At 38.8% G+C, this 24586-nt stretch overlaps 3 protein-coding genes across 4 annotated transcripts; 1 reads left to right on the forward strand and 2 right to left on the reverse strand.

Moving 5' to 3' along the window:
* The first annotated feature begins 417 nt into the window (after positions 1-417).
* On the forward strand, positions 418-5754 carry LOC144662626 (methyltransferase-like protein 27). 2 transcript variants are annotated; one of them, XM_078523486.1, is made up of 3 exons: positions 418-453; positions 561-703; positions 4557-5754. In XM_078523486.1, exons 1-3 carry the CDS (start codon positions 423-425, stop codon positions 5109-5111), a joined length of 729 nt encoding a protein of 242 aa, XP_078379612.1. In that variant the 5' UTR covers positions 418-422; the 3' UTR covers positions 5112-5754. The 2 variants fall into 2 exon arrangements, with proteins under 2 accessions (XP_078379612.1, XP_078379611.1); XM_078523485.1 differs by lacking the exon at positions 418-453 and having other exon boundaries at positions 493-703.
* LOC144662632 (uncharacterized) lies at positions 5744-15641 on the reverse strand. Its single transcript, XM_078523493.1, has 4 exons — positions 14737-15641; positions 11867-11916; positions 10774-10903; positions 5744-8246 (listed from the first exon to the last, which is right to left on the reverse strand). The coding sequence occupies exons 2-4, from the start codon at positions 11907-11909 to the stop codon at positions 7823-7825; spliced, it is 597 nt and encodes a 198-aa protein (XP_078379619.1). The 5' UTR covers positions 11910-11916; positions 14737-15641; the 3' UTR covers positions 5744-7822.
* A 2900-nt stretch (positions 15642-18541) lies between these two features.
* On the reverse strand, positions 18542-23892 carry LOC144662629 (uncharacterized). Its single transcript, XM_078523489.1, has 6 exons — positions 23746-23892; positions 23551-23624; positions 21534-21563; positions 20622-20727; positions 19306-19483; positions 18542-18898 (listed from the first exon to the last, which is right to left on the reverse strand). The coding sequence occupies exons 2-6, from the start codon at positions 23621-23623 to the stop codon at positions 18641-18643; spliced, it is 645 nt and encodes a 214-aa protein (XP_078379615.1). The 5' UTR covers position 23624; positions 23746-23892; the 3' UTR covers positions 18542-18640.
* Positions 23893-24586: the final 694 nt, after the last annotated feature.

The raw sequence follows: 24586 nt of genomic DNA on the forward strand, positions 1-24586 counted from the left end.
TTTGTAAATCCAAAATCGCGAAATTAAGTACTCGCGAAATATGGCTCTTGATTTTTCGCGAAATTAAGTACTCGCGAAATTTATGAGAGGCGGCTGTATTCGCAGGGTAAGGTTTTATGTTTGTGAAATGAGCACAGAGTTTTTGAATTGCTTGAAACACTAACGAGATATTCGCATTAAACCCACATTAAACGGTGGGAAAACGGCTTCTACGTGAGCCCCCCCCCCCCCCCCCCTTAATAGACGTAAAGTATCTGGGAATTTGATTTCCTTCCCCCTTTTTTGACGTCAGGTCACGCACTGCTTTCTTGCGTGACGACCGACATTATTTTGAATCACCAACATTTGCATTCTGATTGCTTCCTTTTTAACCCAATCAGCTTCATTGTTAGTTAACTAACCCCTTGCATTCATATCACGTAATGATACTCTGGAGAATCGTTTCTTTTACATGTAAGCATATTGACACAGATTGGCATGCGTTTGTTAAATAAGTTAATGAATGTATTTTATTCACAACATCTCAACCAGACTATCATTGCATTGTTCTCGCGCCGCAGTTAACAATATTCTACCATTTGCTGTGGTGCACATGAACAGTCTGTTATCAAACATGGAAAGAGACGAATTTGGCTGTAACAAACATGAAACCTTTGAAGATCTTATGGAGTTTTACAAAGAAGCAGCTTCAGTTTACGACAAGGTAAGTTAATTTGCAATGCGGAACACGTGTGTTGCAGATATTCAGAGATATTATCGCCTTCCCTTCAAACGAACTACATATGCATTGTCAGACTCGATTGAAACAAAAACAATCCCATAAGGATTTTAAAATTCCGAAGCAAATTGTTTCTCCGTTGCCTTCTGGTTTTATGAAAGGTCACTGTAACTAATCGATAATCGGCTGGCCGGGGATTCATCGACGAAGTTCGAAGTCTCGTTACGTAATTCATTTATTGCATACACGGATCCAGAGTTTCAGACTTTCGGTCCAAATTAAAAGGAAAAGTGAGCACTCATAAAGTCAAACCATTGTTAAACATCGCAGAACACAATAGCCTGACTTAATGAGTACTCACTTTTCTTTTGAATTTGGACCGGTAGTTCGGAAACTATGGATCCGTGTATTGCTTTGGCGGGTATTAAAACGTTCTTTTGCCACACCATGCCGTTTGGTGTACACGATCCCCATCGTGCACATCTTTTCTATTATTACAACTACGAGCAATCTCTTATTTTTCTTGGTCAATCCATCGAGCGTGAAGCGAAAGAAAATCTGAGAAAATGGCCGTGCCCGCGCGCGGCGATTTTTCCTCGCGCGCTTTCTTTCACGTCACGCTCGACGAAAAAAACCTGGGGTTGTGCGTGACGCGTGATTTGAACGAAAATTGAGAGCCTGACACGTGGAAACAGTTCAAATCTGGCTGTGTTTCGTGAATTGCCACTCCAATTTGACTCATGATATGCTTGGTTATATGTACCGAAATTGACCAACGAAACGAATCAAGTAAGGAGTCAGTAAGAGGTTGAGCGGTCCGAGTTCGAGCCCTGGCCGGGGCACTGCCTTGTGTTCTTGGGCAAGACACTTTATTCTCATAGTGCCTTTCTCCACTCAGGTGTATTTATGGGTCTAACTCGTCCCCAGTCGTCTTCATACATCGCAGGGAAAACAGCACAGGAAAAGATGGGTACCGAGAAAGGAAGATGGCGAAAGAGGAAGACCTTCTCCACTTCTTCCTTCCCATCACCCCTTGCTTCCCCACCTCGCATGCGTGTCGCCTGCGTGGCCGGCGTTCAAAGGAGAAGAAGAAGGGGAATTCGAGCGCGAGGTGCGAGTGAGAGAGCACGAAGCCCGATCGGGGAAGGGGGAAAGGGGAACGCGTTCCCCTTCCCCCTTCCCCGATCGCGCTTCGCGCTCTCTCCTCGCACCTTGCGCTTCGCGCTCGAACTCCCCTTCTCCTTCCATTTTGAACGCCGGCCACGCAGGCTAGCGTGCGTGCTTCTCCCTTTGCCGCGTGCTATATGAAAACGACTGGGTACGGCTCAGTTTATGGGAACCGGCGAATTTTCTGCCGGGAATAGTCCTGCAATGAACTAGCATCCCATCCAGGGGTGAGTAGAAATACTTCTAGTCCTTTCTACTACGGAAACCGGGATACGGCTCGGCCAAAGGTTAATCTTGTACGTGGGACGCGTTCTGTCGGCTCGATTTGTGCGTTTTAGGAATTGCCTCGCCCTGTGAACTCGCCTGATAGATTAAGTCTTGCAACTGGGCTTTTAAAAGGTTAACGCTACGCATGTTAACTAGTGATCAGTTAAAGCTCAATTTTTTCAATAAATATATTTTAAATACATATTCGTGAAATGGTCTAAAAAATTTAAGATTCGTGATTTGAAGACATTGGAATTTCTGGGAATTTGACAGGATCGCCTTCCCCTTTTATGACGTCACGTCACGCAACGCTTTCTTGCGTGATGACCGAAATGTCAAAATACCCGCCTACATTTGCACTCTCGATGCTTTCCTTTTTAATTATCCATTCAGCCTCTCAGTTGATTAGAGCACCCAACCGGTATCTGGGAGGCCATGGGTTCGATTCCTGTCGGGGACTCAGATTTTTTCTTTGTCCCATGCTCGTGTCATTGTTGAACACTTCATCTTCATTAGTATCAACTAGAGCTTAAAATTTACCATCTTTATTATTTACTACACACTTGATGATTTCGACATTGGGTTGATTCCTTTCGGGGACTCAGAATTTTTCTTTGTCCCATGCTTGTGTCATTGTTAAAAAACTAATCTTCATCATTCAGCCTCGTCATTCATATTAGTCACTCTGGAGAATCGTATTTTATTCATAGTTTTGAACCATTCTATTATTGCATTGTTCTCGCTAATATTCTGCCACATCATTTGCTGTGCATACATGAACGTTCTGTTTTAAACATGGAAAAAGCTGTGTGTGACTGAAACAAACATGAAACCTTTGACGGGCTTATGGAGTTCTATAAAGAAACAGCTTCAGATTACGATAAGGTAACAAGAAAGTGTCTTAACTTTGTCATGTGGCCGTACACATGTGTTGCAGACATATAATTCTTGGTTTTCACGTTACGTCATAAAATTCGGAAATAAAAATTCACTAGGCCTACTAAACTTTCGTTGTCATTAGACGTAAGATAAACTAAAAATATATCTTTTTGCAAATTTCCAGATCTATAGTGTCATTCGTTTTTTAAACAGAGCATTTTGAATATTTGAGTTCTCCGTCGTATGTCACGGTGACATCAAGCTGAGTGCCGTGACAAAGCTGTTTTGTTTGAAAAAAGGCCGTTCCTTTCCATTTTCAGCGGATTGAACATTTCAGATATAATAAGTGGTTTTTATGTGAAACTGTACTAGCTCATGAGCCAAAGATTGCCGCTGTTGTAAACAGAATTGAGTTCCAGATGGTTTATCTGACATCACTGACGTCGGCCATATTTGTGTCTCTCGGAAGGACACAGTTATGGCATCTCCATACTAAGCTTTATAAATTTGCTAGGAAAGGTTCGGCAAATAACTCGCGAACGGTACACCGCAAAGACCTGAAACTTGGAGAAATTGTTTATCTATTTATCGTCTATAATATTTGAAATTCATGGCTTCTGTAGTTAAATGGTTTCGAATTTATTTTTTGATTGCGTGACAGTGAAAACCAGCAATAGCGCCCTCTCTGTAAACAGACTGCAAATGCATTATCAAACTTGCCTAATAAGAAAACGAGCCTTGGGTTGAAAAATTCCGATGCAAATTGTTTATCTGTTGCCTCTGTCAGTGTTTTATGGAAGCTATCCATTGTCACTTTATTTGGCCGGCGCAATTCATCGACTCCGATTCGAACGAACATTGCATTGCTTTGACCAGTGAACAATGTTTGCCACAACATGCCTTTTGGTGTAGGGGATCCCATTGTGCATTTCTTTCTTTTTTTAATTATAATTTGTAGATCACGAGCAGCTCTTCTCTTTCTTAGTCCGCCGTGACCACGTCGCTGCCATTTTGTTTTACGTCACGCTTGACGACCTTGACGGACAAAAATATTCTAATAAATTGACAAACGATTTCATTCGTCGCGCAAGTTTTAAAAGCATTTTAAATTTAGCATTTGTATCTTTGCTTGGGAGCGGTTTTAGAATACCGGGCCGTCACTGAACGCTTTTTTAAGAACGAAGCATATACAAAAAATAAGGAACCATTCAAATTCACTGAGATGCAAATAAGTGGCCCAATATTCTACAGTTTGGCCCTTTGCTTGTCACGCAGTTAGTCTTTGTGCATGACAGCATCCTCAGAACTCATGGGCAGTATTAAGTCGGGGCGAAACGAAGCCGTTTGTTTCGCCTCGACGAACGGCCCCAGTGTTTTCCCATAGAAATTTTAATTTATATTTTGAAGCCTCCTTTGCAGACGATCTTTGGGCTCTTCTGCGAAGGAGGCTAATATTTTTCGGATAAGTTCACACACTCGAGCGGTTTCACAGCGTGAGCTTGTAACATTTTTTTCTATTTGACAGGATGTGAAAGCCAACAGAGGGTATGTCGGACCCGAAACTGGAGCAGAAATATTAGCAAACACTCTAAAACAGTTTAAGTTTTCGGAAGATGCTAGAATCCTTGATGTTGGTGCGGGAACAGGACTGGTTGGAGAAGAACTGGTCAAGAGAAAGTTCATCAACATTGACGCTTTAGATGCGTCAGAAGCTATTCTCAAAGAAGCAGAAAAGAAAGGAGTTTACAAGAGTTTTTTTGTGGATGTGCTAGGTCCTAATCAGCGATTACAAATGGCGGATAACTGTTACGACGCCGCCATTGCAGTTGGTGTGTTTACCTTGAACCACGTGAAAGCTGAAGGGGCCTTCGATGAAATGGCGAGAGTTGTCAGGTCGGGTGGATTGGTTTGTTTTACGATCAGGGAAGATGTAATGTTTGAAGAAGAGTACGGTTATCAAAACAAAATGGATCAATTGTGCCGCGACAAAGTCTGGAAACTTGTGTCACAGAGCAAAGAACAGTACCACGTCAAGAATGACTGCATGAAATGTTTTGTGTACATTTACCAGGTTTTGTGAGTTTCTGTGTTTCAGTTTTTGTCCTCCATGTCATTGTCAAGATTTTGGACACCGTCGAACAGCCGTGAAGCAACACAGGGTCAATTCAGTCTATGAGGTAATTGTGACGGTGTTAGGAAAATTTGACTTTTTGGATGAATTGACACAGGAAAGAAAGCTGTGTGATAAATTGTACTTGAAATACTGTTTTTTAAGGTTTTGGTGTTGTTTCCTCTGTTTCAGTGGCATGCCTGAAAACTAGCTATCTCGAAATTAAATGCATGACCACTCTAAAACTACATTAATTTTTACATCTTTTATGCCATCGTGATTTGAAACCGTTTGTCCCAAGCCAGTCCGAGCTAGTCCGATGATCAGGGAGTTGCATTTCTTCCTTCCTTCCTTCCTTCCTCCCTTCCTTCCTTCCTTCCTTCCTTCCTTCCTTCCTTCCTTCCTTCCTTCCTTCAATCAATCAATCAATCAAACAAACAATCAATCAAGCAAGCAAGCAATCAATCAATCAATCGATCGATGGAAAGATGGAACGATCGATCGATCGATCATTCCTTCATTCACTGAATACGTATCACGATTGCTGCGCATGCACGAGACTTCAACAACAGAAGCAAATCGGTCATACATACTCATAAGGCCATAATTATAAACAAAAACTTTCATTTATAAAACTTTGTGATTCTATCTTCAATTTCAATTTTTATATTTAAAATATATTGAACAAAATGACTTCGCTATCTGCAATTTAAATTACAGTTTTAACTAATTCTCTTTAGTAGCAGTCCAAAAACATGCAATATTTGCAGTATTTCGTTAGAAATACAAATTTCATTATTCGGGTTTTACAACATTGTTAAATTTCTGGCTAACAACATTTTAGCCCACAACTCTTTTGTTTGTGGCACAAATGTGATGTTTTTTTGTATTTAAATTTTGCCTTAATGAAGCTTAGGAGACTTTAAGCACTAGATTTATAGATTAGGTTACTTCTGCAAGTAACGATTTTTTAGCGACAAAAGATGGTGCACGGTCTACTCGAAGATTTTTTATGTAGAGCTTATGCATTATTTCACCGCGGTCAAACGTCTCAGGCAGGTTTTCTCTCCATTTCGCCGTTTTTTGTTCAAATTGAAGGGTTATTACAAGCAAGGATAGATAAAAATAGTTGCCGAGTGAAAGCATAATCCCATTCCCTCAGGTAAACCAGTGTTTTTACTATTTAAATGTTTCGCATCCGAACCAAAGGTGCTTTGACAAATGGCGCCGACAAGTAGCTACAAGTCCGCATATCGCTATTTTCAAACACGTAGAACTTTTTTAGTTAAGCTCCAAAAAACTTAGTAAACCCTTAGGATACCAGTTATGTATTGAACTTTGAACTGTGAAAATTAAAACCTTATCTTTGCAGTACTTTTCTTATTTTTTTTGCATATTTCTGTCGTTTGACCGCAGTGGAATGCATTATCGACTGTTGAGCACCTTTAATCACAATATCAGGCTCGCGCTAGTCACCAGTCCTAAGCGCATTGCGCTCTTTCAAATGCGAAGCACTTGGGGAGGAGGCAGTTTCAATTGTGTCTTTCTTCTTGGTTACAAAATCCACTCTCCCTTTACTCGTGCTATCGAGCTCTACGTCTTATAACAGTGCTTTTTGTTTTGTATTCAGCGATCCTATTTAGTTCTGATCTGAGGTGAGCATCGCAATTCTCTTAACAGTTTACGGAGTATTTGGAAAATCCAGTCTCAAGGCAAAACCTCGATCGCTAATTTAAGATCAAATCGTTCCTTCTCAGGATCTGCCTGCCTTGAATTTACAAAAATAAGTAGAGGTAATTTAGGACTGAATTAACTGCTAGCTATTTTATTTTAAAACAGCAATTGGTAAACCCTCCCCCTTCAACTATTTTACGTCAGCCATCGACAGGTCCCATTTAGGCCAAATGACAGAGGAGTATGCCGACGACAGCCTAGAATCCAAAACGGAAGATTCTTATTTGAAGAGCATTTGGTGCGAATCTGACAGATTCTACGTCGCGAAAGACCCACTAGCTTTGAGATAGTTAATTGGTTTTGGTTAAGTTGTCTTAGTAACCTATTAAAAATTCGTAGATGTCACTCTTCAGCCTTGAGGTTGTTCTTATGTCACTGATAGATATATACTAGCTACGTTCAAAGGCTTCTTACTCTCGTGCTCTGGTCTTTGATTTCAAGCGTTTTTACGTGGAAGCATATCGAACTGCCCCAAAACGGTCTTTTTAGTGGGGAACGCAAGTATATAACAATGGTTCATTTAATTTGTTGCCCGAAGCGGACTTCTTAGTACCTTGGAACCTTGAAACAAGTCCCGCATTGTTTGCCGGCGTTGACATGCCAGTTTTTATCAATTCAAAAGCCATGTTTTGCCTGTCGGGGAAGCGAAAATTTGCTCTTCTGGTGGTTTCTTCAATGCATGTTAAGGCTTTACTGAAGGTGCGCTAACAAGAAGATTCGTAACACTGTGAACATGCCCTTAAGAAAGAGGTGTACTGGTAGCATTTGCGCTGATCTCTCTGTGGCAAAGTAGTTCCTACCAGCAAGATGGAACTGGAAAGCCACACATCTCGACTTCATTTCGCTTCAATTTCGTGGCGGAGTCGTTTAAATTTCATGAAATTCGAGCGCGAAGGAAGTGCGTCATCAGTGTTTTTGCGGCCTCAATGATTTTCAGCTCCTCGCCCTTACTCGTTAATTTTTTGTTGATTTCGCAATTTCTCTCTTAACTCAGAAACCAACATCTTCTCCCTGAACATTCTCTCGTTTGACTCCTCTGTGCTCATGTTGGAGTACCTAAAAGACTGTTGCCTCGTGGGTGGCATTCTCTCTTTATTAGGAAGGGAAAACATGTCCGCGTTAAGGTAATCCTGACTGAGACGTGTAGGTGACTGACACGTTGGACTGTATAGGGGACGAGGGTGTGTATTGTTCAAACTGTTCACTGACTCTATTATCTTAACTTCCATCGCGCGGGGAATTCTCATGTTATCGACAAACGATGGCGAGAACATAGATCTTGCGTTTGCGTCTTCACTGTGCAGTTGTTGAATGTATCCTCGTGGATAAAAGTCCATTGGATGTCTTGGGTTTCGATGCTGCTCGAAGGGTCTGAATTAGAAACAAACATTTTTAGTATTGGTAAGGTACAGTGTAAATTCTGCTAGGTCTGCAGCTTTTTTCTTCAGTAATGATCTCACAACGAGACGGCCAGACAAGAACATTCTCGAAGTTTACTTGAAACTCGATCATTTATTATTTTTTTACAGAGCTCTTCAACTTCCCTCGCGATCAGCGATCATTTAATGTCTTTACAGAGCTCTTCAACTCGCCTCGCTCGGAAAACCCCTCTTAAGTCATACTGACGTACGCGAAAATATACCTTCCTGAGAATTCTAGCGTGATTTCCCGCGCTATTTGTAAATAGTGCATATGTGTAAGAAAACGAAAGCCAAATTCATCACTCTGGCCTATCACAACGGACACAATAGTCCATCAGCTGAGATCCGAAAATTTGGGTTCATGGCTCACTTTCGGGGAACAAACGAAACATGTCTTATCTTAATCCTTGCCTGTTGAGCATCACAAAAATGTATGATAGCAAGGTTGGAACGGTAGCTTTCACTTATAAATCGAATTTTAAATTGGCTCCCCTATACGCTTCTTAATTTGGCCGCCATCTTGGATTTTTGGGGTGAAAAAGCTACAAAGCTGCCTGCATTCTTTTAACGTAAACGAATCGCTTTCAAACGCAAATTTAAAACTTATTGGAACTAAGAACATGATTTCGTTCATTCTGGTGTTTCAAAAACAACAACGTGATGTCATATGTGACGTCGCCACGGCTGATTATTGTTCACAATATGACTGTTTGTACCACAAAATAAAGCAAAAAGTGCAGATTTAAAAATTATTTCACGAAGAAAAGAGAGCGCGTAGATAAAATACCATTGCCATTCAAGTGTCTTGAATAAATCCCCCTAAAAAACAATCGTCATTTTCCAACCCAGCCCTTTATTTCAAACATATCGTCCCACGAACATGCAAAGTACTTTGAAAAAGAGGGAAGAGGTGCGAAGACCAGAAAAGTGGAGCTTTGCCAACGTACGAAACGTACGTCCGAGCTATGGCGATTAGCGGGGAGGAGTTGCAGTATCCGAGGTGATCATTAAAGATACGAAAGCATAAGTGTATCAGCTGTACGAGAAAAAGACGTGTCAGAGTGTGGATGTGCGGTGCTATGAGATTCACGGCGACAGGGAAAGTGAAGCCAGAGAAAAGTGAACGGCGCCCGGGAAAGTAAAGCCAGAGGTTCTCCCACCACGCGAGGCATCTCCACTAACCGAACTCAATGTTACAAGAGGAAATTTTCAAGCCACAATCTAGAGAAGAGCTACTGATTCCCTTCCGGTAATTCCTTCACCGCTCCAGAAGAGTTGACAGAAGCATAGCATTAGTGAAGGAGGACTTTATACGAGTGTGGCGATTCTGTTTGTTCTGTACTCAACAATCTTTTAACTGAGCCCTATTCTAACCTTATGCGTGGACGTAGCTATGTAATCTGATTTGAGGTATACTGATTAATGGTGTAGTATACTTGAAAAAACGTAGCATTGCGATGGAACGCCTTTATGGTAATTTTGTTATTTTAGATGATTGAGGAGCAAAAGGAAAACGAGCTGAAAAACAAAATGGCGGACATTGCGACCTCATTTATTGCGTACTTTGCTTTTATAACCGTAAAAAATGCTTAAATAATGTCCCGAATATGTAGTACCTCTCAAATATAAATCTAAGCAAAAAATCAGTAAGTATTTAAGAACGAATAAAAAAATTGAGGATTTTTGTTTTAAAATCCAAGATGGCGGCCAAAAGAAAGATATGAGAGCAAATTTCAAATTCGATTTACACAGTGAAAGCTACCGTTTTATCCTTGCTATCACACATTTTTATGATGCTTAATAGTCAAAGAGTAATATTAGACAAGTTTCGTTTGTTCCCCTTAAGTGAGCCATACAACCCCACTAGCTGATGGACTACAACCCATGCATTCATTGATCCAATCACAATTCAAAGCAAAAACATGCAACCGACGCAAGGCGCGGACAAATGTGCGCGCGAGAGTCACGATTGGTTTTGGTTTTAATTCTGTTTGGATGAGAAAGTGGCGGGAGTTTTCTTGATCAATCACTAAGCGTAGTGAATGCAAATTGCCTTCGACACTCAAGTGAAAACCGCTCCAGACATCAGAAATTCGTCAAGCGCTTTTAAGAATATTTGGCACCGGACATCATAGTTAATAGAGGGAAATGGTTAGGAAGCCCGGCAAGCATCAAAGAAGCAAGCAAAGAGGCCAAGATTTATGCTTGAAGTTCCACGACTCTGCACAATTTTTGTTTTTCGCTCATACACTTTGCACAAATTACGTAATCACAATGTTTCTATTGGTTAGTTACATGAACACACGTACCCCCCTTGAATTTTGTCAGGTTTTGTGCAGGGTCAACCCCAAAAGTAGCGAACAAACAACTTACAACAAAGAACTTTGCCGGGCTTCCTTACCATTTACCTCTATTAACTATGGTAACGTTTGCATTTTTCCCAATTGTACTTAAAGAATGCTAAGATCTATCTTTACCTTTTACGTTTGCGCTTCCTCCTTTGGCAGCAAACAACATAGCTATAGTAAATAGCCACTATGATCATAATTACCACAAGGACACCAGCCACGCACCAGATGACGATCATCCAAAACGGAATGTCTGTATCTATAGTTGTAAAATTCATTAACTATTCATGAGGGTGCAGACCAATCCCAGCACAATATTCAGATCACATGTACTCAACTGTTAACCCCAATACAAATCATGCAAACAATAGAATTAACTTTTGATACAAACTCCTGCTCAGCTAATTAGTATTCATCCCGCTCATATTTTATCTACTACAAAGGAAATAATGAAACATGAAAGAAACATGATTATGCCACAAGTGATCTGTTGTTACCTGCTTCTTTCAGTCAGCATAATATGCTAAGTTAGCAATCTCGGTATGGGCTTGAGTACGGGAATTATGAGGGACTATACGACGCAGGTTACGGTAGCAAGGACTCGAAAAAAGTCTCGTCCGGTCGTCCGGGACCGAGTGCACATTTGAGGTAGTTGTATGAAAATAACTTCTGATTTGTATGTGAGGTAATTTATTGCATGCAACTAATTACTGGTTTGTATGTGATGAAATTGTATGACAATAATTACTAGTTTGTATACATTGTTTGTATGTGAGGTACTTGTATATGCCACAAGTTACTGGTTTGCCTTATGAGCAATGGCCCAAGCTAGTCGTCTAATTATTAAGCCAAGCATTCAACTGCCCCAGGCAAGGAAAAGTTTAGAGCTACTTGTCCAAATAGCAAGCTGTAATTCATGTTTTTTTCAAGCCCTGGGTAGTAGAGTTGTTTCTGTGACTGTCGTAAAAACCTAAGCTAAAGTAACCATGCATCTTCGTCTGTCGCAAAAAATACAAATCAACACGCTGCAAATAACTAATAACACGAGGACAAACGTTCATTTAGCTGGGACCAAGAGCAAGAAAACTCGCGTTTGCTATGATCGACTGGTTCAAAAACGTTGCACGAAGTTTTCAGAAAATTTCCAGTGCAAGCGCTATGTACGCTACATTAAAGCACGTATTAACTACTGTTGTTGAACTTAGAAGTAATTTATTGTTACCTTTGGCCTCCGTCGTTGGCGATATAGTTGTTTCATTGGCCATACCGATCCTTAAAAAGAAAAAGGTTAATCGTACCTCATATCTTACACAATTAATCTTGGGGGGATCCGGGGATCAGATCATTTGCGCAGACGTTGTGGTTGTGCTGTTAAGGCACTAAAAAATAAAAATGCTATTTTGTATGGAGATTTTACACTTTTATATGTATGTTGCATCGCTGACGTGGTCGCTCTATCACGCAAAAATTCAAGGAAAAAAGTACCCAAACTATGAGCATGCCTCGACAGCGGTCAAACGACAGAAATATGCAAAAAATAAGAAAAGTACTGCAAAGATAAGGTTTTAGTTTTCACAGTTTAAAGTTCGATACATTACCGGTATCCTAAGGGTTTGCTAAGTTTTTTGGAGCTTTACTAAAAAAGTTCTACGCGTTTAAAAATAGCGATATGCAGACTTGTCGGCGCCATTATTCAAAGTACTTTGGTTTGGATGCGAAACATTTAAAAAGTAAAATACTCGTTTACCTGAGGAAATGGGATTATGCTTACACTCAGAAACTATTTTTAGGTATCCTTGTTCATACTAGCACTTAAATATGAGCAAAAAACGCCGAAATGGAAAGAAAAGCTGCCTGAGACGTTTAACCGCGGTGAAGAGCATGCCTAGATTCGGTACGCGGCAAAATCAATCAACTCTTGCCATCCTTAGCAATTACATGCATGGGATCCAGTGGTAAAGCGCCGATTAAAATCTCGATGAAAAGCGTCTCGGTAGCTGTATGGTCGTGGTCTTTGATCCTCAACATTGAGGAGGGAGAAACAATCAAAACAACAACAACTGCGTGCTGCTGAAGGATTAAACATTGTAATTCAGATTCGTATTGCAATACTACCCGATCAAGTCAATCCCAGGGCCATAAATCGCTTGGCAGAGTTTCTTCTGCTAAAGCAGGCGCATTACTAACGTTGCATCTCGAAAAATTGGCCATTTTTTTTCAACTTTGACGTTCGTAATCCTTTTTAATCTTTTGCAGTCCTAACAATCTTTGTTTGATTTAAGCGTCTTCCTAACTTAAAAATATCACGTTGACCTTTCCTTAAAACCGACTAAAATAATTTTCTGAATAAGAAAAAACTTAAAATCTCTTGACACTTTTCTTCCCTCATTCAGTATGATATATTTGTGATAGGATAATTAACTTCTACTTTCGCCGGCTGGTTAGCGCCATATACCGTGAGGTTTAGTATCATTTTGCAACCCATTGCTAATGGAAAAAATACAGTGGTAATAACTTTTTAACTTTGAAGCTTTTGTTTTTGCAGATTGATTCCACCTTTTAACTACATGGTGACAATTGATAACTTATGACCCACTTCGAGCCTTTCAATTTATTCCCAGCTCTGTGAAAAATTATGTTCAGGCAATTTTCACAGAAGTACAGTCTGAAAGGCCGTTTACACGTCAGAAAAAATTGGGTACTGACCCATCAAAAAATCGGTCCGGACCCGACTGTTTCTCTACAAAATTGATCGGTTCCGGACCGATTTTTTCGACGGGTACGTGTACATATTTTTTTTTTTTCGTCGGCATTTCAAAAGCGCCTTAATGGCCCCACGAACACTTGACTCAGTTTCTCTACAAAAGTAATCGGGTCAGGACCGATTTTTTTACGGCATAATTATCATGATCAGGTTCAATACCAACGTTTTGTTTTTACCGAAATATTTCCCGCAAACGTTTACTGGATTAATGGGCGGTATCACAGATGAAATTCTGTTCAGAGGACACAACGCCTCAAAATGTTGCATCCGACTTTAATTTACCACTTTGGTATTTTCTTGGTTTAATTCAATTCAGAAAATAAAAGACATAAGATATGTGAGGGAATGAAGAGAAAAAATACAGTGAATGGAATGGTTTGTTGAACGGTTTTATCAGGCTCTTTTTGGAATGGCCACCTACAGTTAAGGTCAGCAATGCGTGCATACACTTAGTCAGAGTGGCTAATAGAAACGGGAGTCATTAAGGCAGGTATTTGGATTTTATCGACTAAAAAGCATGTCATACCGTACCAAAATCAGACAAATGGTCGCAAAAATAAATAAAGTCCAGGTTAATATTCCTGGTTTAAAACAAGGCGCCCCACTACCGGAATAAAACTGTATTTAGACGACAAAGAAAAAAAATTATCATGAAAAAATCATCTCCGATCCGACTGAAAACATTTAGAATGTTCCTCGACGATATGCAAAAAACAGACGCTTGTAATTTCATATACACCTATCGTTTTCAAAGAGGTTATGCGCGTATGTAAATTTCAATTTAAATACACTTTTTTAGCATCATTTTGAAAATCGGCAAAACAAGCCTCTGTTTCGACCCTGGAAATTAATTAAAGCGGGACCATCGCTATCATGACTTATTTAACTTACATAAGTAACTAAATGAATCTAAAATGAGCTTATTTAAGTTTCTCATCATGTTTTCCTAACGACTTAATTATTCAATTTTTCGTTTTTTGTCTCTTGCTACACAAACTGAAACTGTATACACCAAAAGGCCTTTCGGCGCCGTAATACAGCGATTTTGCTGATTATGACATGTTTAAATTGCACGCATTCAAATTTCCTAATACTAACGAGCAAGTTATCTTTCTTAATTATTTTCTTTGCGTCCTTAGCATTGTAGAGTCATTATTATTGCGATATCCAAATAATTAGCAAGTTTTTTAAAAGCTTTTCCTTCAGTAATGTGCTTTGTAGTTTCGCGGAGTAAAACATGTACATTTGCGTATGATAAGCAAGTTTGCAAACAATCTTATGACACTGAAGTTTATTTATGAAGCGGTTGTAAGTTAAAGTCGACTTACCTTCACTGTTTTAAATCCCAGCAGAGAAAATTACATAATACCGGTGTACCAGAGCTATCTCCTTTGTTCCAATGTTGCCAAAAACGAAGAGCGAAGATGTCCTTCGGCGAAAGAGGAATAAACATACGCCAGCGCTTTGCCGAAACATTCGCTAATGGAGTTCCCTTATTGTAAACTGCAGTTGAAGACACCACAATATGCGAGAAAATACCGGCAAGTCTCCACCTTTTCTGGCTATCTTCAACAAAAGCTGTTTCGAGTTACCTTCCCTGACTGTCGGCTCTCAAAGAAAAATCATATGTTTAGAGTTTTTCGTCGTGCGAGCATTCAATTTCCGATGTGATTTCGCCAGAAATCATTTAAAAGCATATTATTCGCGGTGTCTTTAAACAGCCGTGCTCAATAATATTTGTCCAATACTGTGTTCGTGCCAAGACATTCGAGAGTGTAGTAATTAAATAAATTTTGAACAACGAAATAAATGCCCGAATAATTCCTCAAACTGTAGAGCGGGCCTCCTGAAAGAAAATCACCGGCAAACCAAGCGTGTATACTTCTTCTCAATAATGCAAGGTCCAGTACGCGATTCAGAGTCGCCAAATCCAATCGCTTTTTTCATGAATGGAAATTAATTTTCGTAAACGCGAAACTCTGCTGTGCCGCGTTGTTCAAAACAAAAACAACTTAAAATGACCGCAGGTGATTTTACCAAATATGGAATACGACCACAAGTTCAAAAACATGGCCGCTTTTGAAACAAAGGCACGAATTGTCATTCAGGCCGGTCTGTATAAATTTTCAGCGTTCTACGTTTCAACGTTTTCAGCGTTCTATTCATGAGGGACCACGTTCTTAAAAAAATATTCCTTACAGAATACTTTATTCCTTTGATTTAAGTAAATGGCTGTATTAAAATTGCGGAATTCCGATTAAATGGCGTAATTAAAATGGCACGTTTTTGCGACAAACTTTCAAACACTACGTTAAAAAGCAAGATTCATTTGCATAGCTTTTTATGTCAACAATACATTTTGGATAGATAATTGTTTTGAAGAAGTGTATTTTTTTTAATTGAAGTATATAGATCTATATTGACCATTATAGTGTTTGACTTATACATGCAAACACAAAATTGCTAATGAAAATACAAGCTCCCGCGAAGCAAAAAATTATATTTTATAGCCTGTTATTAAATGCTATAGAATTTTGTTTATCAAAACGTTTCTTTTCTCTGCTACATTTTTCTGGTTCATAATATTATGTCTAATCAACAACCTCAAATAAGAATTAATTATTTCAGCATTATTTTTATTACGTAATTGATATGTTTTCGACAGTTTTCATTTAATATTTCAAAGTACGCAACTTTGTCGTCTTTATATAAAGGTGAATTTCCAATTACGGGCGACTTTTATTTCCGAACGAAGCTGCGCATAAAAGTAAACAAGAAATTTGTGCTGAATGGCTTGCACTGCAAAAGCACTTTATATGTGTTTGTACAGCTTAGTTCGCTTCAATTTGTCATAGCCTTTTCATAGCTAATGAGGCAAAATGTAAACAATGACGTCAGCAAAGATCGCCCTTGGCTATTCCGAGGTTGCAAAGGAAACTGGGGCGAGGTTCAACTTTAAATCAATCGATAAACTGACACCACCACATGAAAGAGCACCTCGAGATTGGTTATTTGACCAAGTTTGATGCCTTAAAAATAAACAAAGACCAAGTTATTATGGACCATGAAACATGGCTCAAAATCCATGCACACGTCACTTCTCTAATTTGAAGACAGCGTCCTCGAAAACCATAAAGACTATTAAAATTTCAAATCAGTTTCGTGACAACTTTAAAATACTGCCATGGACGTACTGTTTGGAAGAAGCCGAGATGAAAATTACGACGTTTCCTCAATCTTAAAATTTAAGAGTTTGTATGGTGTTGGGAAAAGCAGTATGTTTTAACAGGCAATAGTATATGAGCTCATATACCATTGACCACAAATGTGGTAGCCGATACGCGTCAACGAAAACAGCTGGGAAGCTCAAATATTGCAATCTTTGGGCGTTTTTAATAAAACAATTATTCCACTCGCACTTGTTGGATATGAGATCGTTATAGCCAACTCGGCGCCACGCACCTCGCTAGCTATCTACCATCCCATATCCAACGTGCGCTCGTGGAATAATTTTTAAATCAACGTAGTTTGCCACGATTCCTCCGAACACTTGCAAGCCAATGAAACAGTGTTTCATTGGCTATCTAAACACCTCGAATTCCGTCAAAAATACTTCGCATGCCTAAAGAGGTCCAATAATCGGGGACACAGACGTATCAATGAAAACGCATTGGTGTGAATGAGGTCTATAAAGGAACCAGCCAGGGCTCTAACCCGGACTGGTTGATCAGGACTCCAGCTCACCGACTAACCAATAACCGCGCCTCTCATTGTTATACCAGGGTGCTACACAGCAATCCTGTCCTTAATTCCTTGAGCCATATGAATAGTATACATTGTGACTTGATCTGATCTACAACGGTCTCAAATACACAACACTCCTCTAAGATGGACATTCTAACTATATTTATTTTTCAGCAAACATAAACATTTCTAAAAGCACTCATTGCAATAAAAGTTCGCAATTGGGCTAAACTGGCCTACACAGCTGGTTTCCGGGATTTAGTTACAGCAACTGGGAAAATTTGAACAGAACCCCTAAAGGAGACCAATGTGGGCGTGGCTCAAGCATTTTTTCATGCTTTATCGGTCTAGAATGCTAACAGAATGTTACGGCGTTTTTTTTTTTTTTTCTTCACGTGAAACCGCAAATGAAACAGTGCATGATTGCTGAGAATAATGGCGTTCTGTCCTGTGCACCTGAAGGTGGACCATAATCCGTAATTTACACTCCGATAAAGTATATAAGACAACGAGCATCCCCTTCACTTTTAAATGGGAGTTCGAAGAACATGTTATCACCCGACAAGTGGTCGAACCTGAACCACGTGATCCAGATTCCAGTGTGCTAACCATTACCACCACACTACCCAGTGAGTGCTACGGCATAATTACAAATTCTATGCGGTACTTTTTTTCTAGATAATATTCCCTAGTTTCTCCAGTGATAATCATAAGCATAAGGCATGGAGACTTGAACATATTAGTCAGTCTTAGTTATATAAAACTTCTTGTTGAATAGCATGTCATCTATTAAAAGCTTACAAAATACAAGTGGATTTTCTTAATTTTACAAGACTATATTAAGATCATTAAAACATTTTCTCATTCAAACTGCTAAAACGATAAAAATCAACTCTACTTCAAAGGGCGCCCCGGAAATCAAGCTGGGTTACACAAGTTATATTAAACAAAGGAACCTTCAAGAGAAAAACCTGCAATCCCTCCATTTCAAGCCTCCATTTCATGTAACTCGAACCCGGATAAAAAAAAGTGCATACAATACTAATTCCAAAGTACCGTCAAAGCTCTTTTAAGTCCCCCCCCCCCCCCCCGTACGCCCCATAGTCCACAACGTCATTTCTTAACACCCCTCCCCCGCCCCCATTATTAGCATAAAAATGTTAAAAGGAGTACTATGTGATAATCATCTCTTAGTATGACAGATGATCTTTTAGTATATCTATCTTTATGTGCAAGATCTGGTTTCTGATTAGAAATAATTTGCGAGGTGCCTCTTTCTTTTCTTAGCGCGCGACGCCAAAAGACGAATACAAAGCAACATCGCTTAAGGAAATCTATAAGCTGCTTGCAGTCTTGATTATGAATACCCACCCCCCCCCCCCCCCCCCCCACCTTGAAGTTTTATCGTGCTCCATCGTGTCTCTTTAAAATGCATTTAAAAGAAAAAATTCTAGGCTTAACAAAGATATTACCGTATTTGCCCTAACTCTACACCTCCTTAGTACTGGTAGTAACGGTAGTAGTGGTATAGCGGACAGTGCGAGTGGTGCGGATGGTGTCATCCACACTGTCGTAGGTGTGGCTCCCAGACGCCACTGCACTGTCGTAGGCACTGTTGTCGTAAGATATCTTCGCTGTGGTACTCTTCTCGCTCACCATGGAATCCTTCTGACCCTTTTCGGTTGGAGGCGAGTCGCGTTTTCCCTCGACGTCCATAACGGCCGCTTCATTTTCGTAAGCAACATTCTGTAACGTGACAAAAAATGTTTTCATTTATATGTACATGTTCACTATAGAATAGGAGTGTTTGCAGTGTTGGGGAAAGGGTCGTTTCTGCAGATGGCCTGTAATGTTTTTAGAAGTGGTAAATATGTTTAGTTGTTGCTTGCGTTTGTTAGCATTATTTTGTCGAAGTCTGAAGGACAAAAACAAGAAGGAGGGGGAGGAGGAGGAAACCTGACAAACTATTGAACGTGTAACTGAATAACGCCCCCCCCCCCCCCCCCCCGCCTTAAGTCTTGCATCCAAAGACGCCAGATCTCGTTGGTTTCAGTCTCCCAATATTGTCTAAATAATATTCAAGATGGCGAACACCTTAAGTTCAAGTGATTTTACTTTCATGTAAGCACACCCTGTGGTGTCCAATCCTTTACCTTCACTGACATGCCGTCTGTACCAACCACTGTGGTTGATTCGCGCCCAGGCAGGTAAATGGTGTTCGTTGTGCGCCGAGAGTAAATGCTGTGACCATAAAAGGGACTGCTTATATCCCTGACTTCTCCTCCGTGGTCGGGGTCGCGGTAGGACACTTGGTACGTCTTGTTATGCGCCCTAAAATTGCAGATTCGTAAGTACTTTTATGTCTAAGGGAACTGGTCAAAACTATTGTACTCAGACAGGACCCATCACTCTGCAAACAGACAGGTGGTCTCTTAATGTACCCTACCTTTCCCACCTTAAAAGATGCTGTCTCGTTTGTATAGCCCCCACTCTATCAGGAGTAGAAACTAAGAAAAAGATTCAAACCTCCTTGTGCCATTTCTCCAGCAATACAAGCTTCATGTACACTTAATATGAAAGTCTCAACTTGAATTTTGAGGCCAATAAATTTTGTCCATTTGGCTAATCAGACAGGTGGCATCTTGCATAACCCCCCTACCCCTACACAAGGTGGGTCCTCGTACACTTGTTATGACCACTTCCCTAATGGTGGCTTAGTATTTTAGTTTTCTCTCCGCTCCCATTAAACCTATATACACCAAATTGAAAAAACGTTGACCCTGTGAAAAGCATAAACCATGAACGATAAGTCCGAATGGGATTCTGGGTAAGCTTAGTAATATTCCATTTATTTATAATTAAGATAGTCTCTTTCTATGAGAGTTTAATAAGAGCATGATTTAAAATGTAACCTGTCTTATTATGATATGTTTATTCTGTCACTGACGACGATTACTTTTTGCTGTTTCCCAGTAAACATTTGGGTCGCACCGTTTATGTTTCATTCTTTGAATGGGTCAACGTTTCTTTAATCAGGTGTATACACATTTTGGCTCTATCACTATCTGTTACTGTTTTTTTCTTTAGTTCTTTCTTTTTTTTTTCTTTTTTTTTTTCTTTCTATCTTAAATTAATATTTATGTATATACAGCTGTACTTAATTACAAATTACTTATTTGTATCTTATTTTCTGACTGTGTCCTTCTCCTTCAATATATCACATGTATAGTCATGGCATTTTAATTTTTGTAACTACTCAGCCCGTTTGGTTTAATTAATACTATTCCAAGATTTTTTTTGGCCTTTTTTTAGTTAATTTGTTTCATTGTGCTGTTAATATTTCTATTTTTCTGACAAAATAAAATGGTAATTGTTGCTGTTGAAAAAGAAATTGCAATTAATCTAGACCTTACATGGATATAACTATGTTTATCGCACTGAAGTACGTGCATCACATTCGACAGCCTACCTGTCTTCATCGAGTCTCCTGTAGATAAAGAATGACGTTATAAGCAGGAGAATCAAGAAGATTATAGCCAACACAAGGAATGCGATGGCACAGTCCACAAGGATAGCTGAAAAACAATTATAATCCAGTTGGCTTCATAATTCCTAACAGTGATCCAAGGGACGTTAGGCATGTTGGGTTGATGTGAATGTAAATCCTCAGAACTAACTAGTACTGATTTAGAAGCATGTATGGCAGTCGTTAAGGCTAACTGATATTTCAGTATTGGGACTATTGAAAGATAAATGGCTCATAGCGAGCTGCTTGTGCTAAATTTTAGATGGTTTGAACCTAAAATGTTCTTAAAATTAATGTTCTCATTTTTTTTTTTAATTTTGTGGTGGTGTTCAAAAAAGATTCATTCTGTTGTGCATATTTGTGCTCACATCACGGTCAGGTAATGATCATAGTGATGGTACGGTTTTTAGTTGGATTTGAAAATACGTTAAATGTGCTTGCTTGATTCATACTTTTTGTGTTTTAATCATTTTCACAATGAATGGGTACAAATTTCTAGTAACGCATGCACTAAGCTCTGGTATTTCTATCTTATAGATAAAAAAGGGCGAATACAAAAATTTACAGCCATTGTAACTAAGCGAGGATCGCTGCAGACCTGCGAAGAAATTATTCAATTGAAAAAAAAAATGCCAAAAAAATAAAACAGTACCGTTAGATCGACGCTCAACCATGTAGCAAAATTATATGAATCAAAAGAGTTAAAGCAATTGCTTCCCTTTTTAGCCTAAAAAAATTCAAGATTACAACGGGATTGGAACCTTTTTCCTCCGAGATACTCGTAGGTTGCTATATCAAACTGATCAAAAATTGCAGTGGGAAAAGTCAACATTAGCGATTATTTTTTCAACATACCATCGTATTTCTCGTTTATGACGTACTCTCCTGCAAAGAAATGAATAACAAAAAATTAATCAAACATGCTTCTACATTTTATTTAAAGTTTTTTTTTTCATTCAAAAAAGTACAAAGAAGAAAGTGATAAACGATAAAGCTCTATTCAATTCAAGAAAAGACCGATGATTACGCATTTTGCTCACTATCGAGGGCATTATCTACATCTAACTCACGCTTGCATCGACTGAACAGTGGTTTCCTAGAAAGGAAATAAGAATTTGTGCGTGCAATTAAATTTGGGGATATCTTACCCGATGTAAAACAACAATTGGCTTAGATAATACTAAATAATAGACGATTCGAATTTTGAAAACTCTCCTTAGGAAACGAGAAGTTTCAAAGTATTTCGGCTTTAAATTGTAATAAAAAAAAGTTTTGCAGTTGGCTTTCGCGTAATAGCGAAATTGTCTAGGGCCCGGTGTGTTTCAGAGCCATTCAGCTTTTGAATTGGCTCCAGGATATGAAATTAATAGTGAATTGCAATTATTATACCTTTACACGTTTCTTACTTACAATATGACCCTAGTCTAATATATTGATACAAACAGACTATTACACGTACAGTTGTAACTTTTTTTGGGCCACCACAACAATTTGTGAGAGTGATTAAGTACCTTACGAGACAGAGCGCTTTGAACAAAAGGAATAAAAATAACTAAGAAAAAGCTCTACCAATGCAAGCATATTGGCATTATGATAAACAATCAAATAGATCAAATAGATCTGATCGTCTTCGATTGATAAATATAACAAACTATATCAGTGATAAGAACAGTTAACATAGGCAATACTGAAAATGTTTCAGAAAACGAAAAAAGTGACGAAAGATGAAAACAATCGAATGGTAGGAGAACAAGCGAGTGGCCACAATTCGTAAGCAAGGGAGGCCGGCTTTGATGTGGAAAATATGTCATAAGTCGACATTTATTTAGCATTCTATTAACTTGAACGAAAAAGTCGAGAAATCCATTCACTAGTGTTATCCAGGTGGTTTATATCAGCTGGGTTTGATATGTTATCTCAGTACAGGGCACACTGATTTATTGTTTGAAATAAAGGATTCTACTAGTACACTAAACCTTGAGTTTTCAAAGTTAGAAAGTGATTTTCCAGATAGTTCGAATTCGTCATTCTGCATAAAGTTATGACTTTTTTATTGGGCAGACTTGAAGAAACAATGAAAATCAGGTTCTCTCTCTGCAAAACTAGTCCTTACTGAGGCCATCCCAATAAAATGTTTCGTTTCCCATCGCCCGACCGACCCATTTTTTTCGAAATGTAAAAAAAAAATCCAGATTCACTAGTCAAAGAGGCAAGTACTTAAATTTACAAGCAAACGATCTTGTTTTATTAACAACAATTGGTATGATGTGATAACATCGATACTAAGTTTTTTTAAATACTTTTTCGTGCCAAGGGCATTAACGCTTGTTCCAACATTCTTAGCGAGATCGACTGAAACAAAATCTTTAGGTTCTGCATCTCCTGGCTTCTTAAATGAACCCAGACCCCTTAAAGTAGTCTCTTTTTTTGCCCGACCGACCGACCCACCATCACAAAAGACAGGGCGATGGAAAACGAAACATTTTATTGGGATGGCCTGAGCAAGTCGAAAATATATTATTTCTCAAAACTATTTAAGCGAAGATGCTAGAAGATTTTATTTCACGGTTCATAAGGCACTGAATATTTAAACTTTGTTCGAGGTATAAAGTAAAGCGGGTAATTATTGTATTAACTGGGTATTATACCGTTTGAAAAACCTTGTTTTGCAAACAAATGAAAACTTTGTGCAAACTAATGGCAAGTGTAATCGAGAATGTGATAAAAAAAAAACCTCGTCAACAACTTTATTAGACGTTAATTTTGGCACGTAAATAATTTTCGCACGGTAGGTTGGCAAGGATACATTGTCTTACATTTCACATTTGTGGCGCATTTCACAAAATTTTCTACAAGTAAATCACACACTTACCCACTCCTTGAACGCTGGGCATCCAAAAACTACACAGCAAAGCAAACCAAATGACTCCAAAGGCAGACTTCATCCTAAATTTGCAGAAGGTATTGAAAGAATGATAGACGCGCAACATAAAAACTAATCCTGCGAACTCGAAATGTTCGAATGGAATCAAAAATCATCAGAAGATCTTGACAGCTTCGAACTTACGTCGATCTGTCTTCGAATAGCTTCGTTGTTGAATCGACTGGAACGAAAAGCAAGTTTAACTTCTTGTTGCAAACAACACAAACAAATCCCTTGTAATCTGCACTTTGAGGGTTAGATTCAGTCAGTCAAACAAGGTTAGAAACATGCGATTTTACATATATTTCGCGGTCCAAGAAGCGAAAATAATAAAGGCATAATCCGGGAACTCAAGTCGATTCGTCACGAGAAGTTTCCAGCTTACTAAGAATTGTTGGAGTTTGCATATTGTGTTATTAATGTGCGCTCTCCCGCCGTGCAGAGATTAAAGGAGCTATACGCCACAGACGGCTTTGTTGAAAAAGTGGCCAATTTTTTTTACAGTCTGTCGTCTGTAATTCGTTTTAATCTCCCTCTGTTTCAGCCATACTTGTTTAATTACTTTAAGCTTATTATTAAATCTTCGGTGTTTTTCTACCTCAGGATAATATTATTTTGGGGTTTCCTTCAGTTTAAAAGTATTTATTTGCAACAAAAGTAACATAAAATATCCAGCTGACATCATCCTTCAAAAATCAATACATAATGTCGCTATGGGAACCGAGGATTGAGAATGAACAAACTTCCTTCTACAAATATATCTTATAACCTACACTCTTTTTTATAAGAGCGCCTAACTTAGTTTTATCGAATTTTCATATTTTTATATTTTTTTTGTTTTTATTTTCGATTATTTTTTTAGATTCATATTTCGCTATTATATATTATTAATTACTCTGTAAATAGACAACCAAAAATAAGTCGTATTTGTAATGTATGCTCAAACTTAAGTCAGAATGTATTTTTAGCCATTGTAAATACTTTA

Source organism: Oculina patagonica, chromosome 8, assembly GCF_052425735.1.
Source record: "Oculina patagonica isolate OP01 chromosome 8, crgOcupat, whole genome shotgun sequence".
In the NCBI taxonomy this organism is placed as follows: Eukaryota; Metazoa; Cnidaria; class Anthozoa; order Scleractinia; family Oculinidae; genus Oculina; species Oculina patagonica.

Bases quoted from the DNA above. Each gene is read 5' to 3' on its own strand.
- LOC144662626 (XM_078523485.1), top strand. From the start codon at position 503: ATGTATTTTATTCACAACATCTCAACCAGACTATCATTGCATTGTTCT. The intron at 704-4,556 runs GTAAGTTAATTT...TCTATTTGACAG, and splicing joins CAGCTTCAGTTTACGACAAG to GATGTGAAAGCCAACAGAGG.
- LOC144662632 (XM_078523493.1), bottom strand. From the start codon at position 11,909: ATGGCCAATGAAACAACTATATCGCCAACGACGGAGGCCAAAG. The intron at 10,904-11,866 runs GTAACAATAAAT...TTACAACTATAG, and splicing joins GCCAACGACGGAGGCCAAAG to ATACAGACATTCCGTTTTGG. The intron at 8,247-10,773 runs GTAAAGATAGAT...TTTCTAATTCAG, and splicing joins AGGAAGCGCAAACGTAAAAG to ACCCTTCGAGCAGCATCGAA.
- LOC144662629 (XM_078523489.1), bottom strand. From the start codon at position 23,623: ATGAAGTCTGCCTTTGGAGTCATTTGGTTTGCTTTGCTGTGTAGTTTT. The intron at 19,484-20,621 runs GTAGGCTGTCGA...CTGCAATTTTAG, and splicing joins AGGAGACTCGATGAAGACAG to GGCGCATAACAAGACGTACC. The intron at 18,899-19,305 runs GTAAAGGATTGG...GTCACGTTACAG, and splicing joins CAGACGGCATGTCAGTGAAG to AATGTTGCTTACGAAAATGA.